The following is a 24822-nucleotide window of genomic DNA, read 5'->3' as shown; positions in this document are numbered from 1 at the left end:
CATATCCCCCGCAAACAGAAGGGGTCGACTGTACAAGCGAAATAAGTCGTTCTTCATGAGAGCGAACCCAGCTGCGTTCAATATGAGACGTCTACCTTGGGTTTATAAAAACAGCAACAAATTGCAACTTTAATTTGGAATAATTAAAGAAGATTGAGAAGAGATTCGGTCTAATCTAAGTCAACAGTGCCACAGAGTCGAATTTTGTCATCATACTTTTGAATTTGAAACATCAAGCGTTTTACGTTACCTGAAAATTTGTCAAAAGCAAGACTGTTTCCACATAAAAGCGATGCAGCATTTTTGGAGCCTACATTTATCTGTCATGTTTGTTTGCATTAGGATTAAATCACCAAACAGTATCTGCTTAAATTATTTTTTTGGGGGGGGGAACAAGTTTTAGGCTACAATTGTTTGTCAGTGAGGTTCGACGACATTTGAAACCACTAAAGGTCTTTTTAGCCCCCGACGAAGCACCTCTATGCTCTATCTACATGACTGATAGCTGTGGGATGCTTTAACTTTAGCACAGCTGTCTTCATTTAACCCTCACCCATGTGATCCCTTCAGCATGTCAGCAGAGAGACTAAACATACTGTAAGTAATATGCCAATGTGATATGTTAGAGGACATTACAAGAATCTGTTGGGGAAATATTAAATCTAGACACTTGCTCTGGTTTGAGGTCCTTGCAAAAAAAAAAAGAAGACTTTTCCATGTTGGAAACTGAATGAACACTTGCTTTGCCACGCAGGAGTATTTTACTATTAGCTGACTATTCTGGAAATGGACTCGTGGTCATTTGTGTTCATGTTCTGCTGCATCAACGTGAGTTAATAAAGTCATTTATAACCGTGGTTGACCTCAGTGTTTGAAAGCGGAGGGAAAACTTGTAACCCAAGCTTAGCTTGGTCTCCCCTGTATTATTCAAATGATGTTGTATTGTGGAATGTACGTGTGATAGTAATCCTTTTTTAAATGCTCGCTCATAACGCTTGGATGTGAATATTGTTGTGGCTTCTTTCCAAGTGATTATTTTTCACCCCCGCCTTTGTTATTTGTGACAGGCATAGGAGGGGATAAACCCAGCTACACACAAGCATATTTAGACCCCGGAACAACTGGTGTGCACTATTGTGAGCGAGCTTCTTTTAAGTGTTATAAAATGCACATACAAATAAAGCCAAAAATTTCCCGAACATGAAACGCTTCTTTTAAGAATAGCGCCCTGACCTCCAGGTTTGAAGCGGAGACTTTAAAGTGGACGGCCTACTTTACACAGCACTCGCTTGTTCATGTTCCCAAAAATAAACAATGTCACAACTTTTTATTCGTTCGCACAATATTAGACTGACATTTTACAAGTTGTGGAGCTAAACACGAGTGCTAGCTCACTTAGCGTTGCCTAGTTTATAGCCGCTAGCAGACTTTCTGTTTGGGTGACTGGTGGGTTCAGTTGGCATTCAGTTTCTCACTACACGTAATCGAAAAGAATGTGCGTATAAGTGTGACATCGCATTACTTTTTTTGGTGGATTAAAAGCATCATGAACTACATTTTGGCAGGTTTCGCCATGTGGGGGAAAAAAAAAAACAACAACAGCAAACCACATGATTAATAAATGCGTGTTTGCCGAAAGGCTAAATGTATGAAAAAATATGCCGGCGTCATGCATCGGCAGAGGAATTAGGCATGGCCAAAGCCTGGATATTTGTTTTATAGACTGGTTTGGGGTTCAAACCACATGTAGTTTCTTGTGGCACTGACGGCTAACAAGCGAACTGGAATCACATTGGAGGAATTAGAGGACTTATCAGAAACGCTATGCTTAATGACAAAACAAAAGAGTCGAGCAAACACTCAGGACTTGAAGTTCATCCACTGTATCTGAAAATCCATCTCTTGATGAACGGCGGCCAAAACAAATAGCGGTCAAGCGATGAGGACACGCATGCCTCCCATATACACACTGTAGGTTCTGGGCCTGCTTCGGTGTTCGTGTGTTGATGTCCTGGGGGATGCGGAGAGGGGCAGAGCGGGGCCGGAGCTCCTCCGCTCCTCCTTTGTTTACACTGATGGTTTCCAGATGCTAGCAGCTAAGCGATCGGAGCACTCGGGAACACTGGGAAGCCGTCCAGGAGTGTGGGGCCCCGACGCCAGCGAAGCAGGATTAAAACAGATAAAAAAAAAACAACAACATTTGCTTTTGTGTTGTAATCCTGCTCATAATTGTTTCCAAATTGTGGAAAGGGTTTGAGAAAAGTAATTATGCTTTGTCAGCTAGCGCGTGGCCATCGTAAAGTTGTTGTCGCAAACATATACAATGATGTTTGAAGTCGTGATTGCAGATGTGGCTAATTGAATCTGACTGCCCTAAAAAGGCTGTTTTTATTGAGTAATTTCGACTGGATATAACTTAACGTCGGCTTTACTGTCTTGTCCAGTTGTAGGGAACCTACCTAGCCACCGCTAGCCACCAAATATCAGTGCTGTATGGTGATGTAGAATCTTTTAAGATACTACAAGCGTCAAATATCACTTTTGTTGCTTTCTAATGAAGTCAAAGTTCCTGAATCTATATGTCAACACTGGATATCGCTTTCCGATAAAAATCATTCATCTATCCATTTTCACCGGCTCGTCTTCATTCGGCTCACGGCTGAGCTGGATTCTTTCCCATCTGACTTCGGTACGACGTGAGATTGATCCGGGACTACACATCGCATTTACCACAATAAACGAACAAATAAATACATGAAGTGGAGCTCACTTGAATCAAGTGCCCTTTGAGCAGGCGTTCAAACGTTAATTATGAGGAACAAAGACACTTGCCCTCACCCAGGGAAACAAGTTGTCGCACGCACAAATCATTTTGTCAACGGGCTTCTTTTTCGGCTGTGAATTTCGACTCGTCATCTTGGAAATGAAACATTCAATGTTTACCACCTACCCTCTGCAATGTGCTCATGTACCCTAGTTGGGAAACAACGCTTGAAATTGTCTGGATGGGCCTTGGAGACCAGTCAAGGATGTGGCCCTCCGTCTCTTGCCCAAAGTCATCAGAAATTAGCTTCCAGCTCACCCAGTCCAGAAAACGGATGGATTTGGTTACTTTGTGATTTTTCACCCTTCCAGCCTACAATATGGAGATGGGCCAAATGAGTTAACATTTGACCTGGATCGCCTCAAAAGAAGTGCTCCAAAACATTTAACCCACAAATGCCCATAATGTCTACAAAATAGGTAATGGCTTGTCCCATCACAATTTCCATCATTTCGCATGACCCTTGGACAAATTGCCTCAAATTGAATACAACCGGCCTGCCTTTGACCCCACATTGTCAATCTCTATTGAACGGTCTTATTCAGGAAGCGGTTGTTTGCATAAACAAGGAGCCATTGTGCTGCGGCAAGTGCAGATTGATCACTTTGAACAGCACACCTGTTGCCCACCCGTCACTTTCAGCCTCAGCCACTTTTCTTCGCACGCAGTCGAAAGAGACAGCTGCACCCGCAAAGGAGGCATCGACTGGTGAAAAAGATGCACGGGGAAAAACAGTGGCTGTATTTAGAGCTTGTAGTCCATGGCAGGCTTGATAAACAGCCTCCCATAATGCACCTGGCTGAGGTTTTGGCCCTGCCTCGGGGATGTGAAGTCCAGCAGCGGAAACAGCCAAGAAAAAAAAAGCTTGTTCTGTGTGCGGTGGGACACAGCTGAGGTGGTCACAGGGGCATTTTTTTTTTAGACTTGAAGCAGTGGCCATCTGCAAAGGCTCGTTTGGGCGCTCTGGGCTCGGACGGGCGGGCTGATGTGACCGTATCCTCACCGCTTTATTCGGGAACTACTCTGATGTCAGACACATGTCAATGCGGTTACTGATCGTTCATGTACGGACAATTAAGATAAGAGAAGAAAACCCTTATTAGTCTCGCAATGGAGATATTCCCAATTCACAGCAGCAAAGTTATGAAAGGAAGAGGTAGAACAACAAAATATAGGAGCTGCTGGAAAGGCAGCCATGAAAATGTAGCCTCTGTAAGACCGTTTCGCTACGCAACATGAATTTTGGTCGCTGTGTCTATCATGAGTGGACTCACCAAAAAGTCCTAAAATCCGATGGCCAAAAAGACACAAAAGGCTGCCATTTTGGATGAAGCTAGAGAGGAGGAGACCATCATTAAAGCCATTTCCAAACACAAATTTGGAATCCAGTACACATTGCTAACCCTGCCAAACAGCATTTTTTGTCATTGTGTGTTTGCGGAGCAAGGTGGCAAAGTTTCATGAACCAGAAACCACAAAATTCCCAGAAAAGCGATTCATACAGTAGGTGGCCATGACTCAATCTTTTCCTCATTCTCCGATTTCCCCTCAGATTCTCCTTTGCTCCTTGTCAAAACAAAACCAAGCAGCGGTTAGCAGAGCAACCAATCACTATTAAAAACTTCTCATCGCTTGTTTTAATTTGTAGGTTTGACAGAACATGGAGAATAATAACCTTCCCTTACTTATTAATACGCCAAGATTCTCACATAATGCGGATTTGGATCGCAATTTTATCACTATTTGATTGAAGTCTAGTCATACTGCAAGGAGAGAGCCAACACAATGTTTTTTGGGTTTTTTTTTGCCCCATTCCTACATAATTCTTTCACATGACGATTGCTTTGATGTGGTCAACCCAAAAATGACGGTGCTCCACCAATCTTTTCCGGCAAGTATCGCTTGCCCAACACGTCTGTGTTGTGGTGCGACAAACAAGCTCGGACGTCGATTCTTGACAGCATCTTACCGCTGCGCTCAACGGGATGTTTTTGTCGTGACTCACTGAACCTGTCTGGGTCGCAGTGACGACAGCGTAACTCTTCTTTTTGCTGTGATGGGAACATTGAGACATGCCAAAGAATGTTATATGCTCATAAAGAGCTTTGAGATTGTGTATTTCTTTTTCGGAGAAGAGCTCTGGCTAAACCAGCCATTTGCTTTGTTTACGTTACAAAAGGTTTACATTAGGAAAGCCACGTAAATGAACCAGAATGCACAATTTGTTTCCCTTCCCCCGAACCCTCCAAACTGAAGCGTTTTCAAGATGAACAATTTTGGCACATCTGGTGTTCGGTCTCAGCGGAACATACTTCTCCGGCGCTATTCAAATAGGGTGGAAAGGACGGACCTTAGCAGCTTGTGATAAAGACTGAATTAAATGTCACAGAATCTCCGCCGTGGGTTGGGAGCAAGAGGACGTCAGTCTGAAGTGGAAACCACTCAAGAGAGAGTGCCAGATTTTCTGAATGCTGCGGTGGTCTATTAAGAATTATGTCCTGTGTGTGGTTATTGAGTGGATCCATTGATCATTACGAATGATGTCTGAGGAAGAACGACACAATGATGAATTTGGGGGATTATTTACGCGAATGGAACTCCTTGAGGGCGGTATTGTTCAGTTGAATACAATACTGGCATCAGAACGTGCTAGAAAGATTACGCTAGAATCAAAACACATGTTGGACTTTATTTCTCCCGTAGTTAATCAAAGAAATTTACCACAATCCCAATGTTAATATTTTGTTTATGATATAGGAAAAAAAAAGTTGGGAAATCTGCATGGAATGGTGTTTTCAGCTGCCAAAGATTTGTTAAGACTTTTCTTTTTGGATTGCGGCATTGTCTTGCTTAAACAGATAAGGGATCTAAATCGAAACTTTCTCCACACAGTTTGAGAGGATAAAATTGTCCAAAGGTTCTTGGAAAGATGGATAACTATTAGATTCAGGACGGACAACAAGACTTGAGGCAATATTGATGCAATCGCGATATATTTATGAAAAAACAAACAAACAAACAAGAATAGCACACTGATAACAGAGATGACTGCAGAAAGACCACATTGTGACCGGACCACATCATCGGCTGTGATTCCTGTCCCCTGGGATCCCAATTTTGCATGCGCACAAGAAGCAAGAACGATGCTTCCAGAGAAAAATTATTTCTTCTCTTCCTCGAAAGGCCTGTTAATATTTATTTTAGAAGTGTCAAATTATCGTGTCGATTGCAAATAATTGATTATAGTCATATTTAGCGCATTATGTTTTTTAATCGCGACAATATAATTTTTTATCTCTAACTGCATTGTTTCTGTAGGTGGGTTGCCTTTTTATAACATCCCTTTTTTTATGTGTTGGCTTCCTGTGTTCGAGTAGTTGGGGTGGGGAAACAACTGCCAGTCACAGCCTGAAGCGGACATTGATTGGCTGTTATTATGTTTGGGTTTGTTTAGCATAAGATGATTGGCTCCCATTGGAGTTGGGAGGGCCTTGAGGAGGGGAGAAGTGAAAATGGAGGAGCATGTGAGAGTTCTTGGCCCAATAAATAGAAAATTTATATTCCGAAAACACGTGTCGTGCTTAATTTGTAAGGAGTTTGCTTACCACCGAAGCAGCTCAAGTTCAGCCTACCACATCAATACAAAGCATCTGCCTCAATAATATAATGAATTTAAAATTAAAATTGTGGTTTTCTCAGCAATTTTTAGATGAGATTAAAATATAGATTAATTTGATCAATTAATTACAGACACTAATGAATTAATCTCACATTTGTTAATCTTCTAACAGCATTTATTCATTTATTTTTTTCTCTGATATTTCTGGCAACTACTTTAACACCTCACTTGTGACAGTTCGTTCACATTTAGATCTGTTTCTTCCCGTTCGTAGCTACGAGTCTTTTTATTTTTCGTGAAATATGAAGATACGTTTGACTACAACCGTGGTAGGATCGGGAAGATAATTATCAGTCCAGAAAATGACTGGCTGGATGAATGAAGTCCAGTGTAATGTCAGCTGTTCTGCCGTTTGCCAACTTGATATCACAAGCGGTGTCTTACAACTTACTACAAAGTGTTCCCGAAAGCCTCTGCATTGTTTCGTTACACCAAGCTGATTTTACAGTCGCTTAAAAGCTAAGTCAGCAGTTTCTTCCTGCGTTTATCATCCGTGAACGGACCGCTGCCAATACCCTGAGCCTAAAACAACCGTAGGTAAGATGTCTTCTCTAATATTTAGAGAGAGCAAGACATTCCCAACCTTGAGAGGAGTGATCGTGGGCTGTGGGAATGTTTGCTCTCGGTTTAGACTTGGATAGGACATCTAATATTAAACGGAGACAAAACTATCCCGATGCTGGAGACAAAGGATAAAGGGTTCACTTTTGAAGGTGAGGGCGAGGGAGTGTCGAGTCTGGTGTTCGTCCGCTTGCTCGATACTCTTGGCTTGGAATGTGAGATCTCAGACAAAATCGCGCGATCCCCATCACCGTTTAAGGCCTGGTCAGATCTCTAGTTGTCGGTCCTCAGACATCTTTTTGGAGCAGATTTCCGAATGGCTTCGTGGGTAGACAATATTGGATCCCTGGACTTTGTAATTTGAAATCAAGTACATAGCATTTTACAACCTCACAGATGGGTGTCTGTCGTCTAGACAGGATCATATCTCATCAACCGTCAAATCTTGCGCTTAAAACTGCATTGTCGCAAATGCTTGAGATTCCTAATGGCGTTGTGTGTGTATATGTGTGTGTGTGTTGTTTTTAATAGGATATTTGCCCTCACATTCCTCTGCATGATAATGAGTCTCATACATTGTAGTTGTGGTCGCAGCTACAGTGGTTCATTGCCCCCCCCCCTCTTTCAAAAAATGTATAACTTAATTGAAAGCAGAGCACTGATTTTTTTTTTTTTTTTACGACGGCTTCTCCTGTTCAACCCCCACGGAGGCCATCTGCTTCAGATTTAGATTTCCTCCATCTCAATCCTTCAGTTGGCTCAGATGACCGTGGTTCTTGTCAGGCCCGAGTACCAGGCCACTGCACACACTTTTTTTTTTATTACTGTATTTCCCACATTGACTCACCTGTGACTTTTGGACAAATAGTGTCTGTCACCATTTTTACCAATGGTCACAAAATTTAGTAGGCACATCCATGAAGACAGGACATGCAAATCAGCTGAGGGAACCCCCGCTGTGAAGCACAGAAATGTTCGATTAAGATGTCACTATAGCTAATTTTGTCATTTGATGAGGTCAAACTCCAACAAACACGAACCAGGTACATTCAAACAAGTGTTCTCAAACATTCTGGGTCCAGGAACCCCCTTACAGGGAGACATTTTCCAACAGACCCCTCCACCAGTTAACCCTTTCATGCCCCCTGTAAACTGATAACATGATAAGCTGTCCACTGTAGTAACCGCTGTCCCTGAAAGGGTTAAAGTTAGCTACGACACCTCGAAACGAAATGGGTTTCAAAGGTTCACCCTACATTTTTTCTGAGCTGTTTAAAAGAAAGGAGCTGAACCAAATTCAGTTGAATTTAAGTCGACACGCATCCACCGTCGCTAGCTGATGTGCACTGCTTCCACAAACAACATGGCTGGGGACAGAGACGCGAGTTTACATAAGCACAGTCACTCTTGCCTAAATAGCGTCACCGTTATTATATTTAACAATTTTTCCAATGACTCTAGCAGCATCTTCTTTCCAAAAAGCGACTAGTGGGCTCAATTCCTGCTGCAAAACAAGACAACATGAGCAGAAACATTTTCACATTGTCTTCTGTCTGACCAGAAAGGAGTCCGACGGAAGGCAATCACGGAGTCAATCGTGCTAAACATCGTGCACATATGATTCATCCACACGTTGGATACTTTTGACCGAAGCTATGTGCTTGGAGGCTGCAAATATTTTGCCGAGGTCGCCTCGTCCCATCTGTGCAACTCCTTGTGTGAGAAGAGTCAGAGAAATACAAAGAAGAAAAGCAGCCCGGTTCAGTCGGTTTCAGAATGACTGTGCTAGAGAGATGTGGAAATCCGAACTTAGCAGAGGGCGGAATCCCCACAATTCTGTGTTAGGGTCCGTTTCAAGGCCTTGAAGGGCCCCTTGCCATGGAACACAAACCAGGAGGCTTTATCAGCTCCCTCCTGTTCCATTTCAGATTTTTTTTTTTGGGGGGGGGGAGTGGTTGGTTTTATCGTCAGAATTTATTAGAGTTACAAGCTCATGAATCGTGAGATAAAAGCCGTTGAATCATGTATTCTTGTAAGGTTGGCTGAGTGGGAGTACTGCAGTTGTCTCGAGAGAGAACAGAAAGCTGCGAATGTGGAACGTGTGCAGCGTGTGTGTGTTGCTGTCGGTATGTGTGTGGTATGTGTTTGTGTTTGTGTGTTTGTGTTCGAGGGGAGCGGGAGGCGAGAGGGACTGCGCCAGTACGTTTGCTTGCGCTTGTGTGTGGCCGTGCTTTGCGTTGAGATTGCATCGGTCAATGGGTGTTTGTGGTACATGCCTCATTTGACGGTTGACGGTGTGTGTGTGTGTGTGTGTGTGTGTGTGTGTGTGTGTGTGTGTGTGTGTGTGTGTGTGTGTGTGTGTGCGTGTGCGCGCATGAGTCCCTATAGCACCAAAGGAGCATGTGGTTGACTTGTGACGGTGGAGCTACAATGTCCTCTCGTTGGACACTGTGCTCAGCACACACACACACTGACCTTCATCTCTTGTCTCCGACGTAAAAACAAACATCGACTGAGGCACGGCAAACACAAAACCATCTCCTCCAACCAAAGCCGCTCAACCGATTGATTGTTCTAAAGCGCCGGCCCCACCGTTAACCCACTTAGTGGCTCGCATAGGCCCACTTAGCTCTCATTTCGGCTTGACTGGCTTATCCTTTCGAGTGCGGGCTCGTCTCCAGTTTTGCACAGTGCGATGACGCAATTCCATGAAAGCGGCATCGGCTTGTGTGCGTTTGACGACGGCTTTGTAAACGTTACTTCAAAGCCAACGTGGTACGCTTATTTTCCTGGAAATGGAGCCGAACTAAAACATTTTTGTTGTATTCGCAGCAAGGAGTTGGGAGTCGTCACCCGCAGCTCCAAGTGTAATGAAAATGGAGTGTGAACGCATTTGTCAAAAGCCCAAATGATTCAACATCTTCTGCCAAAGCACAGGCATGTTGAGGCACAAGGGTCCAGATGTTTTGGGGGGGTCATCATGTTTGGGTGGTCAGCAAAACATGGAAGAGCAACAGTGCGTGTTCAAAACACCAGCTTGGTTTTCATCGACCTCCAAGAGAGGCAGCGTGCTAACAATTGGCCTGAGCGCAACTCATCACACGGCGAGTGTAGTTCAACGTCACCACAAAGTGAGAAAGGAGTACTTGGTTACAGAAATGGGCATGATCGGTCATTATTTGGTCATAAAATTCAAGTTTCCTCTACACGAAGAGTCAATTGAAGGGAAATGGGAGCGCACGAAAATCCACACGGGAACACTGGAGCCGGAATCGAACCCCGCACCTCCGCACTGTGAGGTGGACGCGCTAAGCATCACCGTGCCGCTCTTGATTAATCTTTTTGTTCGTTTGGTTTTCTTAACCATGGCTCTCACTAGGTCGAGAAAGAACACTCAATTTTAAAGTCCCGTGAGTAACATTGTGGTCAAATTAGACAGCGTAATACAAAAATCACATTGTCAATGTGTGCGCCATTACATTGATGTACATTCCCGACAGTTCTACAAATCAGCACTAACGAATGATGATGATTTCAGTTTCTAGTGTATTCTTATTACAAAACAAAGCTCCAATCTCTTGTGATGCAACCCTAATGAGCGAACTGGAAGAATGTTTTACCATTCAACTCTTTCAGGGACTGCGGTGACTAGAGTGGACAGCTATTCGCATGTTGTTTTCTCTTACATGAATTCAACTTAATGTCACAGTTGTGCATCAACCACGGTAATGGACCCTTATGTGACATCCACTGCCATTATTTATTTTTTCCCCCATGCTTCAAGACGAATAAAAACACTTGGGGAAAAAAACCCGACATTATATGTGCATGAAAAGGGTTCAACTTCATGCATGGAAAATAAGACCTAATATTTTATATAAGACATAAGTGACTGCGCGTAACTTTGCGAAATGTTCTTTGTATAAAATGTGGAGTCTCGTTAGCACATTTGGGCGAGGCGCATTTCGTGTGTGACACTAATATGAATTTATATTGTCTCGATTCGTTAGTCATGTGCGTTGGACTGCGTTTCGCTGCGCCCAGTGAATCTGGCGTCACCAAAACCCAATTAGTCATCAACTTGCAGAGGATTCATTTGCTCTGTGCACGATACGAGCATCTTCCAAAGGGAGCTCGATCCCCTTCTGAAAACATACAGCTGCAGACGGAGTGCGCAGCGAGGCCAAAAGTCAAGATTGAAGCTTGGAAAGCAGCGAGGAGCCAGAAAGGAATGATCCTGAGGAGAGCTTTTTCTTTCCTGCTGTGATTGTAACATGCCGGCGAGATTTGATTGGAGCAAGTGGTCCTGAAAATAATGAATGGATGTTTTCCTTCCTTTCACTGTGGTCAAAGGTTGACCGTTGCAGGTAATATGCCAGTTGCTCCAGATTGCATAATCTATTTACTTATTTTATATCAATAATTTTGTTGACCCCGACCGTAAAGATCTCGGCTACTATACCCCACCACCCACTACTTTCTGGGTGAAAGGTCGTGGCATTGACCTCAGAACCACTTTCAATTTAAGATTCAGAAAAGGTCTCCTGTTTTGTCCCATGTAGAAAACTGCCAGAAATCTGGAAGGTTCTTGAATGGTGCCGCCTGCCACCTCCCAGCCTCCCATTTAAACAGGGGTGTGTACACCTTTTTTATATGCACTGTATATTTTCATAATGAGGACTTGCGCTGGCCGTTAATGTAACGTCTAAATAGACAAGAGTGCACCCAAACAAAATGTCATCAGGCTTGTCTTGCTTGAATGCAAAGTCACTTTTTCCCAGCCTGTGTGCTGTCAGGGCGGGAGATTTGAGGCTGACAGAGGCTGAGTGGGGTTCGGGTGGGGCATAGCGAGGGTTGAGGTCATTCAGTTGGAGGGGTGGGGTGGGGGGGTTTTGAAGAACAGCCGTTGCAGCTTATGGCCACCTTCGCTGGTACTGATGCAAAGCGTTGACGTTTGTTAAGACAGCGCCAGATGCTGCTGATTAGACTTGCTATTACTCACGCATGAGCTCGGAGGAACCAAGGAAAGCCCGGGGAATGCGCACTGCACCCCCAAACCTTCTATGCGCGCTCTAAAATATGTGTCCAATGTCACAGTTGCTAATGAAAGCAATGTGAAGAGTTGCAGGGAACCCAAGAATGCACTGGTTGCCACCATCAAGTGTGAAACTGCAAAGTAAACATTTGATATGAAAATGTTTATGGTTTATTTCAGAGGCACTCTAGAAACAACTTCTGGGAAAACTTTGTGGACTAATTAATTCTGGTTCAAATCTGGATAAAAATATAGAACGATGTACCTGTAGTTGCTGTCCGCGGCATGTTACCGTCTTCAACTTTTTACTGCTGGTGCCATTTTTTTTCCTCATCATTTTGGATATGCAGAATTGAAGGATCGCTTCATGAATAAGCTGATGTTCTATTAAGATTTTATTTTTCAGCGAGTGAAGTCCAAGTTAGCAACCGCTGGCATAGATTTGCCTTCTTGACGACATACATTTTATTTGTAAAAGTGAGTGAAATCCTTCCCTCGTAGTGGCCGAAATAAATAAGGTCGCCAACATGGAATCAGGGAAGCGTGCTCCTCCCAGCTCGATTTCTCTCGGGCGACTGTTCCCGATTATCTCCCTCTTGAGAATCAAAGGAATGATTTCATCATGCAGCTGCAATGGAAGTGTGCGTCATTTCCACAAAACACACACCGAGCCAACTGCGTGTGTATGCGATTGGCAAACTTTGTTATATTAGTAATTAAAGCATAGATACGCCTTATTGGTGGAATATTATAATCGTTATTCTGCGGCGAAATCAAACGACACGGGATGGGAGGAAGATACCTTTGGAGAGTGGATTCAACTGATAAGGTTTTGTTCTCTGCAGGCCCGACCCAAAGGAGAAGGCCTGACCCCCTACCAAGGCAAGAAGAGATGCTTTGGCGAATACAAGTGTCCAAAGTGTAAGAGGAAGTGGATGAGCGGTAACTCGTGGGCCAACATGGGACAAGAATGTATCAAGTGCCACATCAACGTCTACCCACACAAGCAGGTACGCCAGCCTTAACCCAAAATAAAGGAACTTATCGTTATCTGCCGGGTTATTTTTGACCCAAAATGGGCCAAATGGCCAGATCCGAAGTAAAAATGTTATTTTTATCGTTCTCTAGGGAAATGACGGGACAGTCCCAATATAATGTCCCAAAAGCTCAAATCTCGCACAATTTGGACTTTGGACTCAAAAGAATACATCCCACAGTTCAAACCATTTTGGGAGTTCACTCAAGACATCCTCAAATCTCAAGGCTATTGCTAAATCAGGCGAGACTTCCTAACACCACGCGAGAATCTCATGAAATCGCGTGTCCTCCTTAAACTCTCACAAAACTCGGGCAGATCTTGTGAGACTTCCAGTAGATCATGCCAGACTATCTCGGTGTCTCACCGAGATAGTCTTACACTAAAAAAAAATCACACAAGACTCCGTCGTTGCTCATGCGATACTTCCACACATATGGTGAGACTTCCGCAATTGTTGCAGACTTCCACAAAATCAGGAAAGACTTCCACTGAAACCATAGCAGAACCATTCTCCAATTCTTACCAGACATTTTTTGATAGAGCAGAAGACAACTACATCTCAATAGATATCTTCACATCTTACCAGACTTGAAAGGTCATCTTAGTAATCAGCCGCAAGGTTGACTTGTTTTGGCGCTTTTCAGGACAAGGCAACAATTATGATTTTGACCCAAGATGGCTGAAGTCGATAAGGTCGGATAGGTTCATGTTTCTTAATGTGAGCTCTGCCGGGCAAACTTGCTTTTTAAGACGGTGATTTAAGAGATATCACATATGGTCCTGTTTAAAATGTAATAAAAATCACAGTACCAACAATTCATTTTGTCTTTTTGACACTTAAACCAGCTCCCAGGATACTAATTGCATTTCCTGGATTCCATCGGATGCTAAGATAAATATTTTCTTATTGAAGTCACACTTATCCATCAGTAGCTGTTGCGTAATGCTGCTCAGGAGATGCTGGAATTTCCCTCTTACTGAAAGGAACCAGCATGACATTTGATTAATCAAGATGCTACTTTTTTCCAAAAAAACAAACACAAATGTTCCTCTGAGGGGAAAGAGTGCAGAATAGGACTCACTTCTAAACAAGAAGAGATAATTATCCCTAACACATTTTCTCGATTGGAACTTTTACACATTTTACCAAATTAATTTTAGGCTTGAGGCCCCGCTCGTCAGTACCACTCTCTGCCTCAACATCCAATGTTAGTATAAGAGATTTTTATCTCTTTACAAACACACTTGCTAAACCCCAGCGGAACGAAAAAAGACGACATGGACAAGACAGTTATTATAGTAAAAATATACAGTATATATATTTAGACAAAAAAAGAAAACACACAGATTACTAGATAAAACGTGTCCGTCCGGCCTCGAGCGTCGTGTCGGCTAGCTAGCTTAGCTGTTGTCGATGTTCAAAGCTTCCTTGATCTGTGACGTGAGTTGTGTCGGCGCTGATTGGTTGAAGCCCGTGCGTACGTGCTCGAACTCACGCTGATTGGTTGAAGCGCGTGCGTACGTGCTCGCGCTCAGCAGAGAGCAGCGAACTATCGACTGCCGAGGCGCGCTTCACTCCAGTGGCGTCGCTACAAGTATAAGGCATAACATGACCAAACAATGGAAAGGTCATCCCATGCTATTAACCGTATTTCCTCCTCTTGTGACCGAGGCAGATATTTATTCAGCCGTCGAGAGAACGAAGCATTTATTAGGAGGTTAGCCTTTTATTGTAAAATGTATTCTTGTAATCATTTGAAATCTTCTATACCGCTTGTCATTTGGGTCATGGATTGGAGTGAGAGGTGATATACTGTACACCCTTGACTGGTTGCTAGCTAAATGTAGGGCATATATAAACAACCAACAATTCCCACCCACATTCCCTCCTATAGATAATTTAGTGTCTTTAATGAAGCTAAATACTTTTTTTGGAATGTGGGAGGAAGCCGCAGAAGCCAGAGAAACGTGCAGGCCAGACCCGACTTGTGTTTAACTAAACACAAACATCATCTTTCCACTCCAGTATGGTGTACCCTTTCTTTGTGAGACTCTTTATAACTTTATAGGTCCCACATCCGTCGTGCTGGCGGTGTAAGATATGTTGAGGAGGTCTAGAAAAAAGACGGACTACGAAGCTAGGCAGGCTTTAATTTTCATCTCAGCGAACCATCTTGTGTTCACCAAGTGGACCACTTTGACTTGCCTTTGTTTCATGCGAGAGAAAGCAGATTTTCCGAGCGTGAGCTATATCACACACTGATTATGTTCCCTTTCTTGCCAGCCGGCAATCCCCATAAATGGATTAAATCTGCCCTTTCCAATCGCATCCATATGCATGAGATGGGGAAATAGCAAGGCCAGTCAGTCAGGCGGTAGTATATTTGGCATTTCAGATCAAGCGCATAACTTCCACAGACGGCGGGGGCCATGCAACCACCCCCCCCCCTCTCCCACACTCCCCCGCCTCACGTTGCAAATAATAGTCCACCAATCATCCACATAAAAGCGGCTGAAAAAAGAGGCGCCGCTTAAAACATCTTACAAGACACACGTCTCCTTGCGGGAACACTCAGAAATGACACTAAATTGTAGGGCTGTTCTATGCTACTCCATTGATACTCGTGAATGCAGGGGTCAAAACAAACGGGATTTACGAACCACAAAACATTGCGCCCCCACCCCAAGAAAAATCCCATAAATCACACTTCTCCATTCATCATTACTTATTTATCCAAATCAGGTGGTATTGTGTTGACTCCAAGAACAAAACAACAAAAACAGTCAATTGGCTTTTAAATTGAGAAACCTGGGGCTACTTTGACTTTCTTGGTCAAGGATCAAATTGAAAGGTCGACCGCTTGCATGGGGCTTTGGGATCATACAAAACAAACTCATAAAACCATTTTTGAAATTGGGTTTTAAAACGTTTCAGGCAGGCGACTATGTTAACACCCTTGGCTTGTATTTTCAGTCATTTATAGGCTTTACACAGAAATTATAGATTAAGAATTCCAGACCAAGTCTGAAAAGACGTTTAAAAAACGTCTTTGGGAGTGAATGAGTTAAGAATCGTTATCGTTATGCACCTGATACCATGATAAACTGCCCACTGTGGTTACAGCTGCCCCTGAAAAGGTTATTTAAAAAAAAGGCAATTTTGAGACCCGATGTTAAATGCTAGCTAGCTTTGTCAAGCACCCAAATGTCATTACTGTGTAAACTAACAGCCCAAACCGCTTTTTTTTTAAATCGCATAATGGTTTCTGATACATAATTCTTCCCCCGTTTTGATGCCACCACCAGTGCACAAATATCAGGACAAATTTCCTTTCATCGGGCCCACTTAGCCGAAGAAAAATTGCCATGTACTGTTCGAGTAGTTGCACTGTATCAAATGAATGCTTGAACTATTTGGTGCATATCTGTTTTATGTGCTCAGCCCCCGTTGGCTGGTTTAAAACTTGGGAGGGAATCCAACTCTAATAGGCACGATAAACTTACAGGGATTTATGATGTGTTGAACTTGAATCACCCGTGCTCTTGTGTGTGTTGTGCGCCCACAGCGTCCGTTGGAGAAGCCGGACGGCCTGGATGTGTCCGACCAGAGCAAAGAGCACCCGCAACACCTGTGTGAGAAATGTAAAGTCCTGGGTTACTACTGCCGCCGCGTGCAATAAACGTCTCCCGTCGCTGTGGTCCGAGCGCCAAGAACGCTTTACCAGTCATCCTCCGCTCCATCGACCCTCAAATCTAGTCACGGTGTTAAGAGATGACATTCAGGAAAAACCAGAGGAATATATTTGTGTAAATCAGCTTCTTGTGCAGGAAAGCCCACTCAAGCATCTTCTCATTAGGCTCATGTTACAGTCATAGATGACCTCATTTTGGGGTTTGTCACCATTGTGTTTACAAAAATCTGCCTTCCATTTCCCTGTCAAGTGAAGTGTGCCCGTGCATTGTGTGTGTTTATATACGCCGACGTGACATTGCCACAGTTAGGGTCAACAGCACATCTTTATTTACTGTGAATTAACTGAGGGATAATGTGCCATACATCCCAAGCTTACATGTGGCCTATTTATTTTCTTATCGTCTATTGTGCAATTTGAACTGGGACAGGAAAAAAAAAAGTGTATATATATTCATTCATCATGTATGCTTCCACATGTCTTTAGAAACTACTGTAGGCCTAGTATCGCTCCGTTATGTCAAGTGACCATTTATGCAGTTTTTGAAAACAAAAATTGCTCATTATGCATATGCTGAATATATTTGTCGTTGTTTGAAGTAGGGTTAAGTGCCAGTTTCAAGCTTGCCGGAGGCCGTGAAACGAAATGGGAAATACTGAAACAGTGTGGTGCAACAGCTGATTGCGGTATAAAAAGTGCAAAGAGGGTTGATGAAGGTTGGCGGGGAAAGCAGCCATTTGAAGGCTGGTCAAGTAGAAAACAACCCCCCCTCCCCCCGTTAAAAAATACAGGGAGGAGCAAGAGAGTTACTGTGAAACGAAGGAATTCTTGGGCCACTCTGAAAAGAAAAAAAATCTTACAATTATGAAAAAAATTTAATGTCACGAGACCTAAGTGGTAATTGTTTAGAGAGTAATGTTACATTGTACAAGACTTGAAACTTTGTGTTATGTGACAAAATTTAATGTAATATTACCAGAAATATTACAATACTGCCTGCCGTGGGCGCGGGGGGGGGGGGGGGGGGGGGGGAATTCACAATGAGACTGAAGTCAGAATATTCTAAAACAAACAAACAAACAAAAAGGATTGTAATTTTAAAAGACAAAAGTGGTAATAAATATTTTAGTGTTTTTGTGGTACTCATTCAAACTTACATTTGGTTAACTCAAAGTAGCTTTTATGTCATTACAAGACTAATTTAGCAATAGTACGAGAACCCCCCCCCCCAAACTGGGAATGAAGTTTGACAAGAATGAACCAACAATGAACCAACACAGGGCTGAAAGAAACCAGGGAAATAAAATTAAACTGAAGAGACGCATTACATCACAATGTCAACTTTTTTATTGTAATTCTATGACTTTACTCACAAAGGTGACAGAATCATATTATTTTGTTTTCAGTGTGGCCCTGATACTTCTGTCAATTGGAAGGATTTATGGAATGTAACCAAGGTGGTTTTGGGTAGAAAGAGATTACTTTCGAATGATTTTAAATGTACAGTACGATAGTATCAACTACAGAAGATATACTATATTTCCAATTGATAGAAACTACCATAGGAGAAAATATTTTTTTCTAATTACTTTCTTTTTTTAGCGCGACAAATGGCAATGTCGTAATATTTTTTACACTGTAAAATTGTGGATGTGCCTTAGATGGGTTCAAAGAACAACTAGAAGTCAAGATGGTGCAGTAGATGCGTTCACTGTGATGCTAGGTGTGAAATGACATCGAAGAGTTGCCATAAATGGAATTGGAGGTGTGGAAAAGTTAAAATAATTTAAAAAAACAATGGTGGTTGGTCTTTTTTGCTCGGGGGGGTCTCCTTGACATTTGACAGTTACCAAATGCAACTTTCTTACGAATTTACACCCCTGTAAAGTGAGAATAAAATTGTCTTACTAATTTGACGTACCGCAGAGACTGCCGGATTTGAATGATTAAAACAAATCAGCGAGTCAATCAAATATGACTACGTCTAGCATCTTTCGTATTATACACGAAAATAGATCTATCTAAATATTCTTGTGAGTGGACTAGATCGCACTGAATCATTGCGGGGTCTTTCCCAGACTTGGTGGAGAGGCAACCAACAGCTAGCTCGCGAGCTAACAGGATTCGGAAAACCACCACGAACCTCCTCGCTCAGTGTGTGTGTAGGTCCACATGACGGAGACACTTTGGGGAATGTTTCATTAAACACGGCGGCACGCACCATTCCGCATGTGGCTCACCCAACTTAACAGATATTTGAGGACCTATGTCCTGCTCACTATACAATAAGGCCACAGTGTTGTGCTTTCCAGCATATTTTGGTGGTGCCTGAATGACACAAAACAATAACGACACACAACTGTTCTCTAAAATCTAGCATTGTGTGAAGATTTTCAGGGTGTGGGCATAGCTAGCTAGCTCGCCAACTGCACTCATGTTGGATTTTAACTCGTTTCACTGTGCCCCGTTTTAGCCACACCCCCGGCCAAAATTAGGAAAACTGAACATTTACAGCAATTAACTTTATTTAGAAACATCTCTGAATGTACTTTAAAGGGCTCTTTAGATGCTTGTGATCTTGAATATCTGTGATTAACATGAAGTGAACACTATGTCCTGAAATGTACATTGTCTTTTGAGCATCTTAAAACAAAAAACAAAAAAAACACTCAACTTTGTTTGAATCCGCACAAAGAGACGAAGTTGAAATGTTCAATTGTACTGTAGTCACCCATAATGTGTACTACCGGACATCTTGCTTTTGACAAATGACGTGCCTGCCCTGTACGAGTTACATTGAGGAAGAAAAGTTGCGTTTGTTCAGACTGAGACAAGTCTAGCAATGATGTCAGTTCCGACATTTCCCACAATGCAATGTTTCAGCGCCGCTCAACGGCTCATATATGAAAATATATACAGTATATGAAAATGGTTCAACACCCCTGCACTGTGAAGACACCTGAAGGCCTTTCGAACATCGCCCGTGATGCCTTTTTGACGTAACCGTAGTGTAGCGTTGAACATACCGGTAGTTGAAAAATCGGCCTGGTGTCATTGTAAACGGCACATTGGGAGCAAACGGAAGCAGTAAAAACAACAAACAAAAAATCTCTTCTTTTGTCTTGAATTCACATTTATACTTGACTTTTGTATTCGCTTTGCAGTATATATGGCCTATAAAAAAATGAGCGTATACAGAGTACCGGTATGTGTATTTTGCAAAATGTAGAACATTTTATAGCAACTCGAGTTATGACAGATATTTTCTGAACAAATGTTTATGTATATATTTGATGGCTGTCATTTTGGAAGTGTTATGCAATATTTGTGTGTGTGTGTGTGGGGAGGGGGGCGGGGGGTGTGGAGGAAGAAGGTCCCTTGCTGAGAAGTAACCATAGCTGGGAGTTTTGTTTCTCCTAGGATTGTTTTACAATAATCTGCCGAAATATTTATGATTTTTTTAACAACACTTCTTGTATAGAATATGCAAACAAATTTACACTACGGAGAAAATATTGATGTCTACTTAGATTATTATAAATTTAAAAAAAAGAAAAGAAAAAAGCTGGTACAGTACATATTTTTTTTTCTCAGTTATAAGTCATTGTGAGGGTTTTTTTTGTAGTTAAGGAATCTGCATTAACGTTACTAATGATGAGCTGGTATACAAACGTATAATCGTTTTGCGGCTGAAAAGTACGATGTTGTGTTAACATGCAGAATGTCTCGCCGCCACTGTATGAGCACGTTAAAACTGTGAGACGCAGCTTGCCTTGAGCTGATCTTTGATGGGATGTTCCAGTGTTATCGCTAGCTGTTAGCTCACGACAAAGAACCAGTTGAGTTTGCATGTGCATGTGTGTCCAATCAAGTATTATATTTGTGCAATGTAACATATGTTGCTATTTAAATCCACCCTTTTTTTTGGTTCCAGTATTACAGCTTTTTGAATACTATTTACGGAATGTATGTCGTGTGGTAACAACTAAATGTGTGTATCACTTGTTACATAACATTGCAACACGTTTTAAAAAAAACAAATACAAATTTAAAAAAAGGACTCTTGGGAGGTTTTCTGAGAAAAAGGACATTCATGGTTCTGAGAGTTGACTGACTGTGGGTCTGTTTGTCATGTCCATGAAACGGCATTCCAAAATGTGCCTTATTTGTTAGTTAGGAAATATTTTTTTAGTGCTCTAGTGATGTCTCCTTTGATGAATAAAAGTCTGGCTGAAAGTCTGCCTTCTGTTTGGACTTGTGTCTGGTTTGTTTGAATCAGCATCAAAAAGCAGCACATGGTGGGTATCATTCGCACTCGGGAAGCTCTTTTGGTCATTGGTTCATAATTAGTACACAGAATGGTTTCCAAACGTTTGCAATAGCTGTTTTGCCTTCTGACAATATGTGCATGTTGTAATCTACTCGATGCAATGATTAATCGACAACTAATCGAGTAGCAAATCCATCTGTAATTATTTTTGAGAATCGATTAATAGACCTAAAATTGTCTAAATCCTCAGACTTTCTGGCTCTCGACAGTAAATATGGTCTGATTCCTGATTGACTGGTCATCATTTTGTTGAATAAAAATCAGACATTTACAAACATCTGCTTTTACCTTGGAATGATTCACATTTGTGCCTATTTTCTGACATGTTACGTACCAAAACTAGGAACCAAATTCAAAAATATATGTTCTATCAATTTGAAAAATAGTTTTTTTGCAAAAACATACTTGAAAACTCCCAAATCAATACATGTGAGAAAATGTGAGTCATAAATTCAAAAGGTGCGTTTGGTGTGAATACACATCACAAGACCACCGTAATACCCGCTTGGAAGTGTTTTTGCGGCAGCAGAAAGCTTTGGGGTTATTTCACTGAGATGGAACCGGGGCCAAATTCAAGATGAAGGGAATTACAATCAATTCTGAATACCAATCAGTATTCGGACAAAACTTTCAGGCTTAAAAAAAAACACCAACAAGGAAAAGCCAACTAAAACAACTAGACTTTATTTGAGGTCAACCATGGACACTTTTTTAGAAATAGAGCTGCTATTAAATTGTCAAAACAAAAATGTGTGACGACAGCAGAGATTGTTATGCTGAAACAAAACAAACAAGCCAAGTTCAAAGCCAGGGTGGGGGCCCAAATTCTGTCAATTTTTGTTACAACATCTCAAGCCGGAACAACGTGCCAGCATCTCCACAGCAACCGTGTAACGTGAGAGCACAAACAAACGCTGGTGGAAGGTCAGCATGCAGATGTTTTCTATTTGCGGGGGGAGGGGGCAAAAAAAATCTTATATTATATTATATAATATTATTTACTTACACAGAGCACCAGCCTGACAAGCAACACAAGCAGCCAGGCTAACATTTGAGCCCAAAGACATTTTCTGGTACGCAAGATTGAGGCCGGCGCATGGATGTCACCTGATGTCACTTCCTGCTGGGATGGACAGGAAGCGATGGAGTCTAAAAAAAGCCTCTGGCTGTTTTCCAGGAAGGTTGCAAAGCAGCGGGGGCACGAGCCAATGTCCTCAGAGTGGGCCGAGAGAGCGGGAACATCGGACGTTTATTTGGCAGGAAGTGGCCGGGGGAATTGCACAATCTGAAGATTTGGACTCAAAAGGATGACCCAGAACTTGTCAACACATCAGATGAATGATGCGAGAAAGATTTATGAGAAGTCCTTTTATCCAAAGGTCCGCATGGAAATCTATTTCACTTGCCCGCAATCTGCCACAACTATTTTCTTGATCACACCACCATCGTGTAAACCAAAGGCTTCCATTTTTGAGACCACGTCCATACCTGACGTTACCTGCCCGAACACGACGTGTTTGCCGTCCAGCCTGCCGACAAAACACAAAAGGATTCCACACACACACAAGATGACATTTAGGATTTTTTTGGTCTTATTTTTATCTTTTGACACCAACACAAAATGTTTTCAGTCTACGGCTGAAAAAAAAACTATTTATGGCTGCAATCTGCCACAACTATTTTACTTTGATTCTGTTAACAACATATTAAAGATGAAGGTTTTACCATTCGGTTCTGGTGGCGCTGATAAAGAACTGGGAGCCATTTGTGTTTGGGCCTGAGTTGGCCATTGACAAAGTCCCTGCGCACAATGAAAACAATGTTTCAAGATGACTATTATAAAGGGGGGCGGGGGGAATTAAATTTTTTTTAAAAAGCTTTCGAAATTGAATTTCATTTGGATACTTGTAAGTAGGTCAGTCAGACTGAATGAAAAGATCAGAAATAAAATGTCAGTAGTACCATCTAGTGGACATGCAGGGTATACAGTGTGTACAGCTAAAAATAAAAGGGACAACACAAAAAACAACCACGCACAGCAAATTACAAATAGAACTATTGTCTTGTATCATATGCAAAGCTTTCAAATTTTCAAAAAGATGGCACCAAAGCAAGATTGTTACTGTTGGGCTGAATTGTGTAGTTGAGTTGTTATTGTTATAAAATCTGTGATTGGGTGGATAACGAACCACTCGGAGGATTTACTGTACGCAGATGTGAACGATCAGATGAACCACGAATGACTTCAAGAAAGACCATCTTTAAAATAAAGAAGGTGAGATTCACCTGCTCCGGTGTGTTTTAACCTAAAGTTCTCATCCTTGAAGGTTTTTCCGTATATAGATTTCCCTCCGGTTCCGTTGTGTTTGGTGAAATCTCCTCCCTGTGACACACACACACACACACACCGTCAAAACTCGTAAGAAACAACATTAGAAGTCATGTTTAAAGTCAGTCTGACAGTTACCTGACCTGACACATGAACTGTGGTATGATCCTGTGGAACACACACCCCTTGTAGCCAAAGCCATGCTCTCCTGTGCACAAAGCTCTGAAGTTCTCTATGAAATAAAACACGTTTATTATTTTTAACACAGTTGGAATGACCTGAGAATGTTGACTTTACCCGCAGTCTTTGGCACCACGTCGGCATTGAGCTGGAAGATAAACACATAAAGAAGCACATGTGTTCACAGACGACCTGCAGGGGACACCAAAGAGAGGCGAATGATGCTAACAAATGGCTATCTAGCTAGCTACCTGAATTATTATTCTCCCCAGAGGCTCACCATCCGCCTCGATGTCCAGAAAAACGACAGGGTTCTCAATCGGACCCGAGGAGAGCAACCTCGCTGTGGCAATGCCGAGAGGGCTGTATTTGATTCGGTTTTTGACGACAAACATCTTTGCCTCGAGCTATTAGCTTCAGCTTAGCACATCTCCAGGGCAGAGGAGATGCTCTGTGGAAGTGAAACGTCACGCAGCCTTGACAGGAAGTGGAAGATTAACAGCGACATCGTGTGGCCTAATCTGGCAGCGCAAGAACGTTTTAACATTTGTCAGTCATCATTCGAGCCGCTTGATCCTCACTAGGGTCGCGGGGGGTGCTGGAGCCTATCCCAGCTGTCTTCGGGCAGTAGGCGGGGGACACCCTGAATCGGTTGCCAGCCAATCACAGGGCACACAGAGACCATCCAAACTCACACCTAGGGACAATTTAGAGTGTCCAATCAGCCTGCCACGCATGTTTTTGGAACGTGGGAGGAAACCGGAGCACCCGGAGAAAACCCACGCAGGCCCGGGGAGAACATGCAAACTCCACACAGGGAGGCCGAAGCTGGAATCAAACCCGGTACCTCTGCACTGTGAAGCCGACGTGCTAACCACTGGACTACCGGGCCGCATTTGTTATTTCGTTTAATTTGTGCAAGTATTAATTGGGTTCAATTGAAAGACGACTTACGCATGCTGTAATATATTTGTAATCGAATAATCATATGTACTCTCTGTTGTATTTTAATTTAACTTCGTGAGTCCTGTGAGAAGTGCTTAACGTATAAACGTACTCACCTTGCGTTTTTTCCCCAAATTGCATTGTTTGAAGATACAATACAAAATTTAGTAGCACCCTTAAATAACAGTCATTTTTGTAATACGCTTTA

At 42.4% G+C, this 24822-nt stretch overlaps 2 protein-coding genes and 1 long non-coding RNA gene across 5 annotated transcripts in view; 2 read left to right on the top strand and 1 right to left on the bottom strand.

Moving 5' to 3' along the window:
- Positions 1-17842, top strand: part of zcchc24 (zinc finger, CCHC domain containing 24) — a 36978-nt gene extending 19136 nt beyond the window's left edge. Inside the window, exons 3-4 of the mRNA XM_052080042.1 lie at positions 12945-13109; positions 16705-17842. Of these exons, the coding sequence (XP_051936002.1) occupies positions 12945-13109; positions 16705-16818 (279 nt within the window). The 3' untranslated portion in view covers positions 16819-17842. The remainder of the gene's footprint in view (positions 1-12944; positions 13110-16704) is intronic.
- On the top strand, positions 13116-16367 carry LOC127610213 (uncharacterized). Its single transcript, XR_007964770.1, has 2 exons — positions 13116-14450; positions 14494-16367. It is a non-coding gene; the product is annotated as an uncharacterized LOC127610213 (long non-coding RNA).
- Positions 17843-21822: 3980 nt separating the features above from the next.
- On the bottom strand, positions 21823-24161 carry ppifa (peptidylprolyl isomerase Fa). 3 transcript variants are annotated; one of them, XM_052080045.1, is made up of 6 exons: positions 23921-24161; positions 23787-23817; positions 23633-23697; positions 23447-23543; positions 22886-22961; positions 21823-22689 (listed from the first exon to the last, which is right to left on the bottom strand). In XM_052080045.1, the coding sequence occupies exons 1-6, from the start codon at positions 24062-24064 to the stop codon at positions 22554-22556; spliced, it is 549 nt and encodes a 182-aa protein (XP_051936005.1). In that variant the 5' UTR covers positions 24065-24161; the 3' UTR covers positions 21823-22553. The 3 variants fall into 3 exon arrangements, with proteins under 3 accessions (XP_051936005.1, XP_051936004.1, XP_051936006.1); XM_052080044.1 differs by having other exon boundaries at positions 23633-23721; positions 23921-24158; XM_052080046.1 differs by having other exon boundaries at positions 23768-23817; positions 23921-24069.
- Between the last annotated feature and the right edge of the window lie 661 nt (positions 24162-24822).

This window comes from Hippocampus zosterae, chromosome 11 (assembly GCF_025434085.1).
Source record: "Hippocampus zosterae strain Florida chromosome 11, ASM2543408v3, whole genome shotgun sequence".
Taxonomy (NCBI): domain Eukaryota; kingdom Metazoa; phylum Chordata; class Actinopteri; order Syngnathiformes; family Syngnathidae; genus Hippocampus; species Hippocampus zosterae.
Note: the sequence above shows the minus strand (reverse complement) of the source record. Positions and strands in the feature narration are given on the sequence as shown.

Bases quoted from the DNA above. Each gene is read 5' to 3' on its own strand.
- ppifa (XM_052080044.1), bottom strand. From the start codon at position 24,064: ATGTTTGTCGTCAAAAACCGAATCAAATACAGCCCTCTCGGCATTGCC. The intron at 23,544-23,632 runs GTCAGGTAACTG...TGTGTGTCACAG, and splicing joins TACCACAGTTCATGTGTCAG to GGAGGAGATTTCACCAAACA. The intron at 22,690-22,885 runs GTAAAACCTTCA...TTTTGTCGGCAG, and splicing joins AGCGCCACCAGAACCGAATG to GCTGGACGGCAAACACGTCG.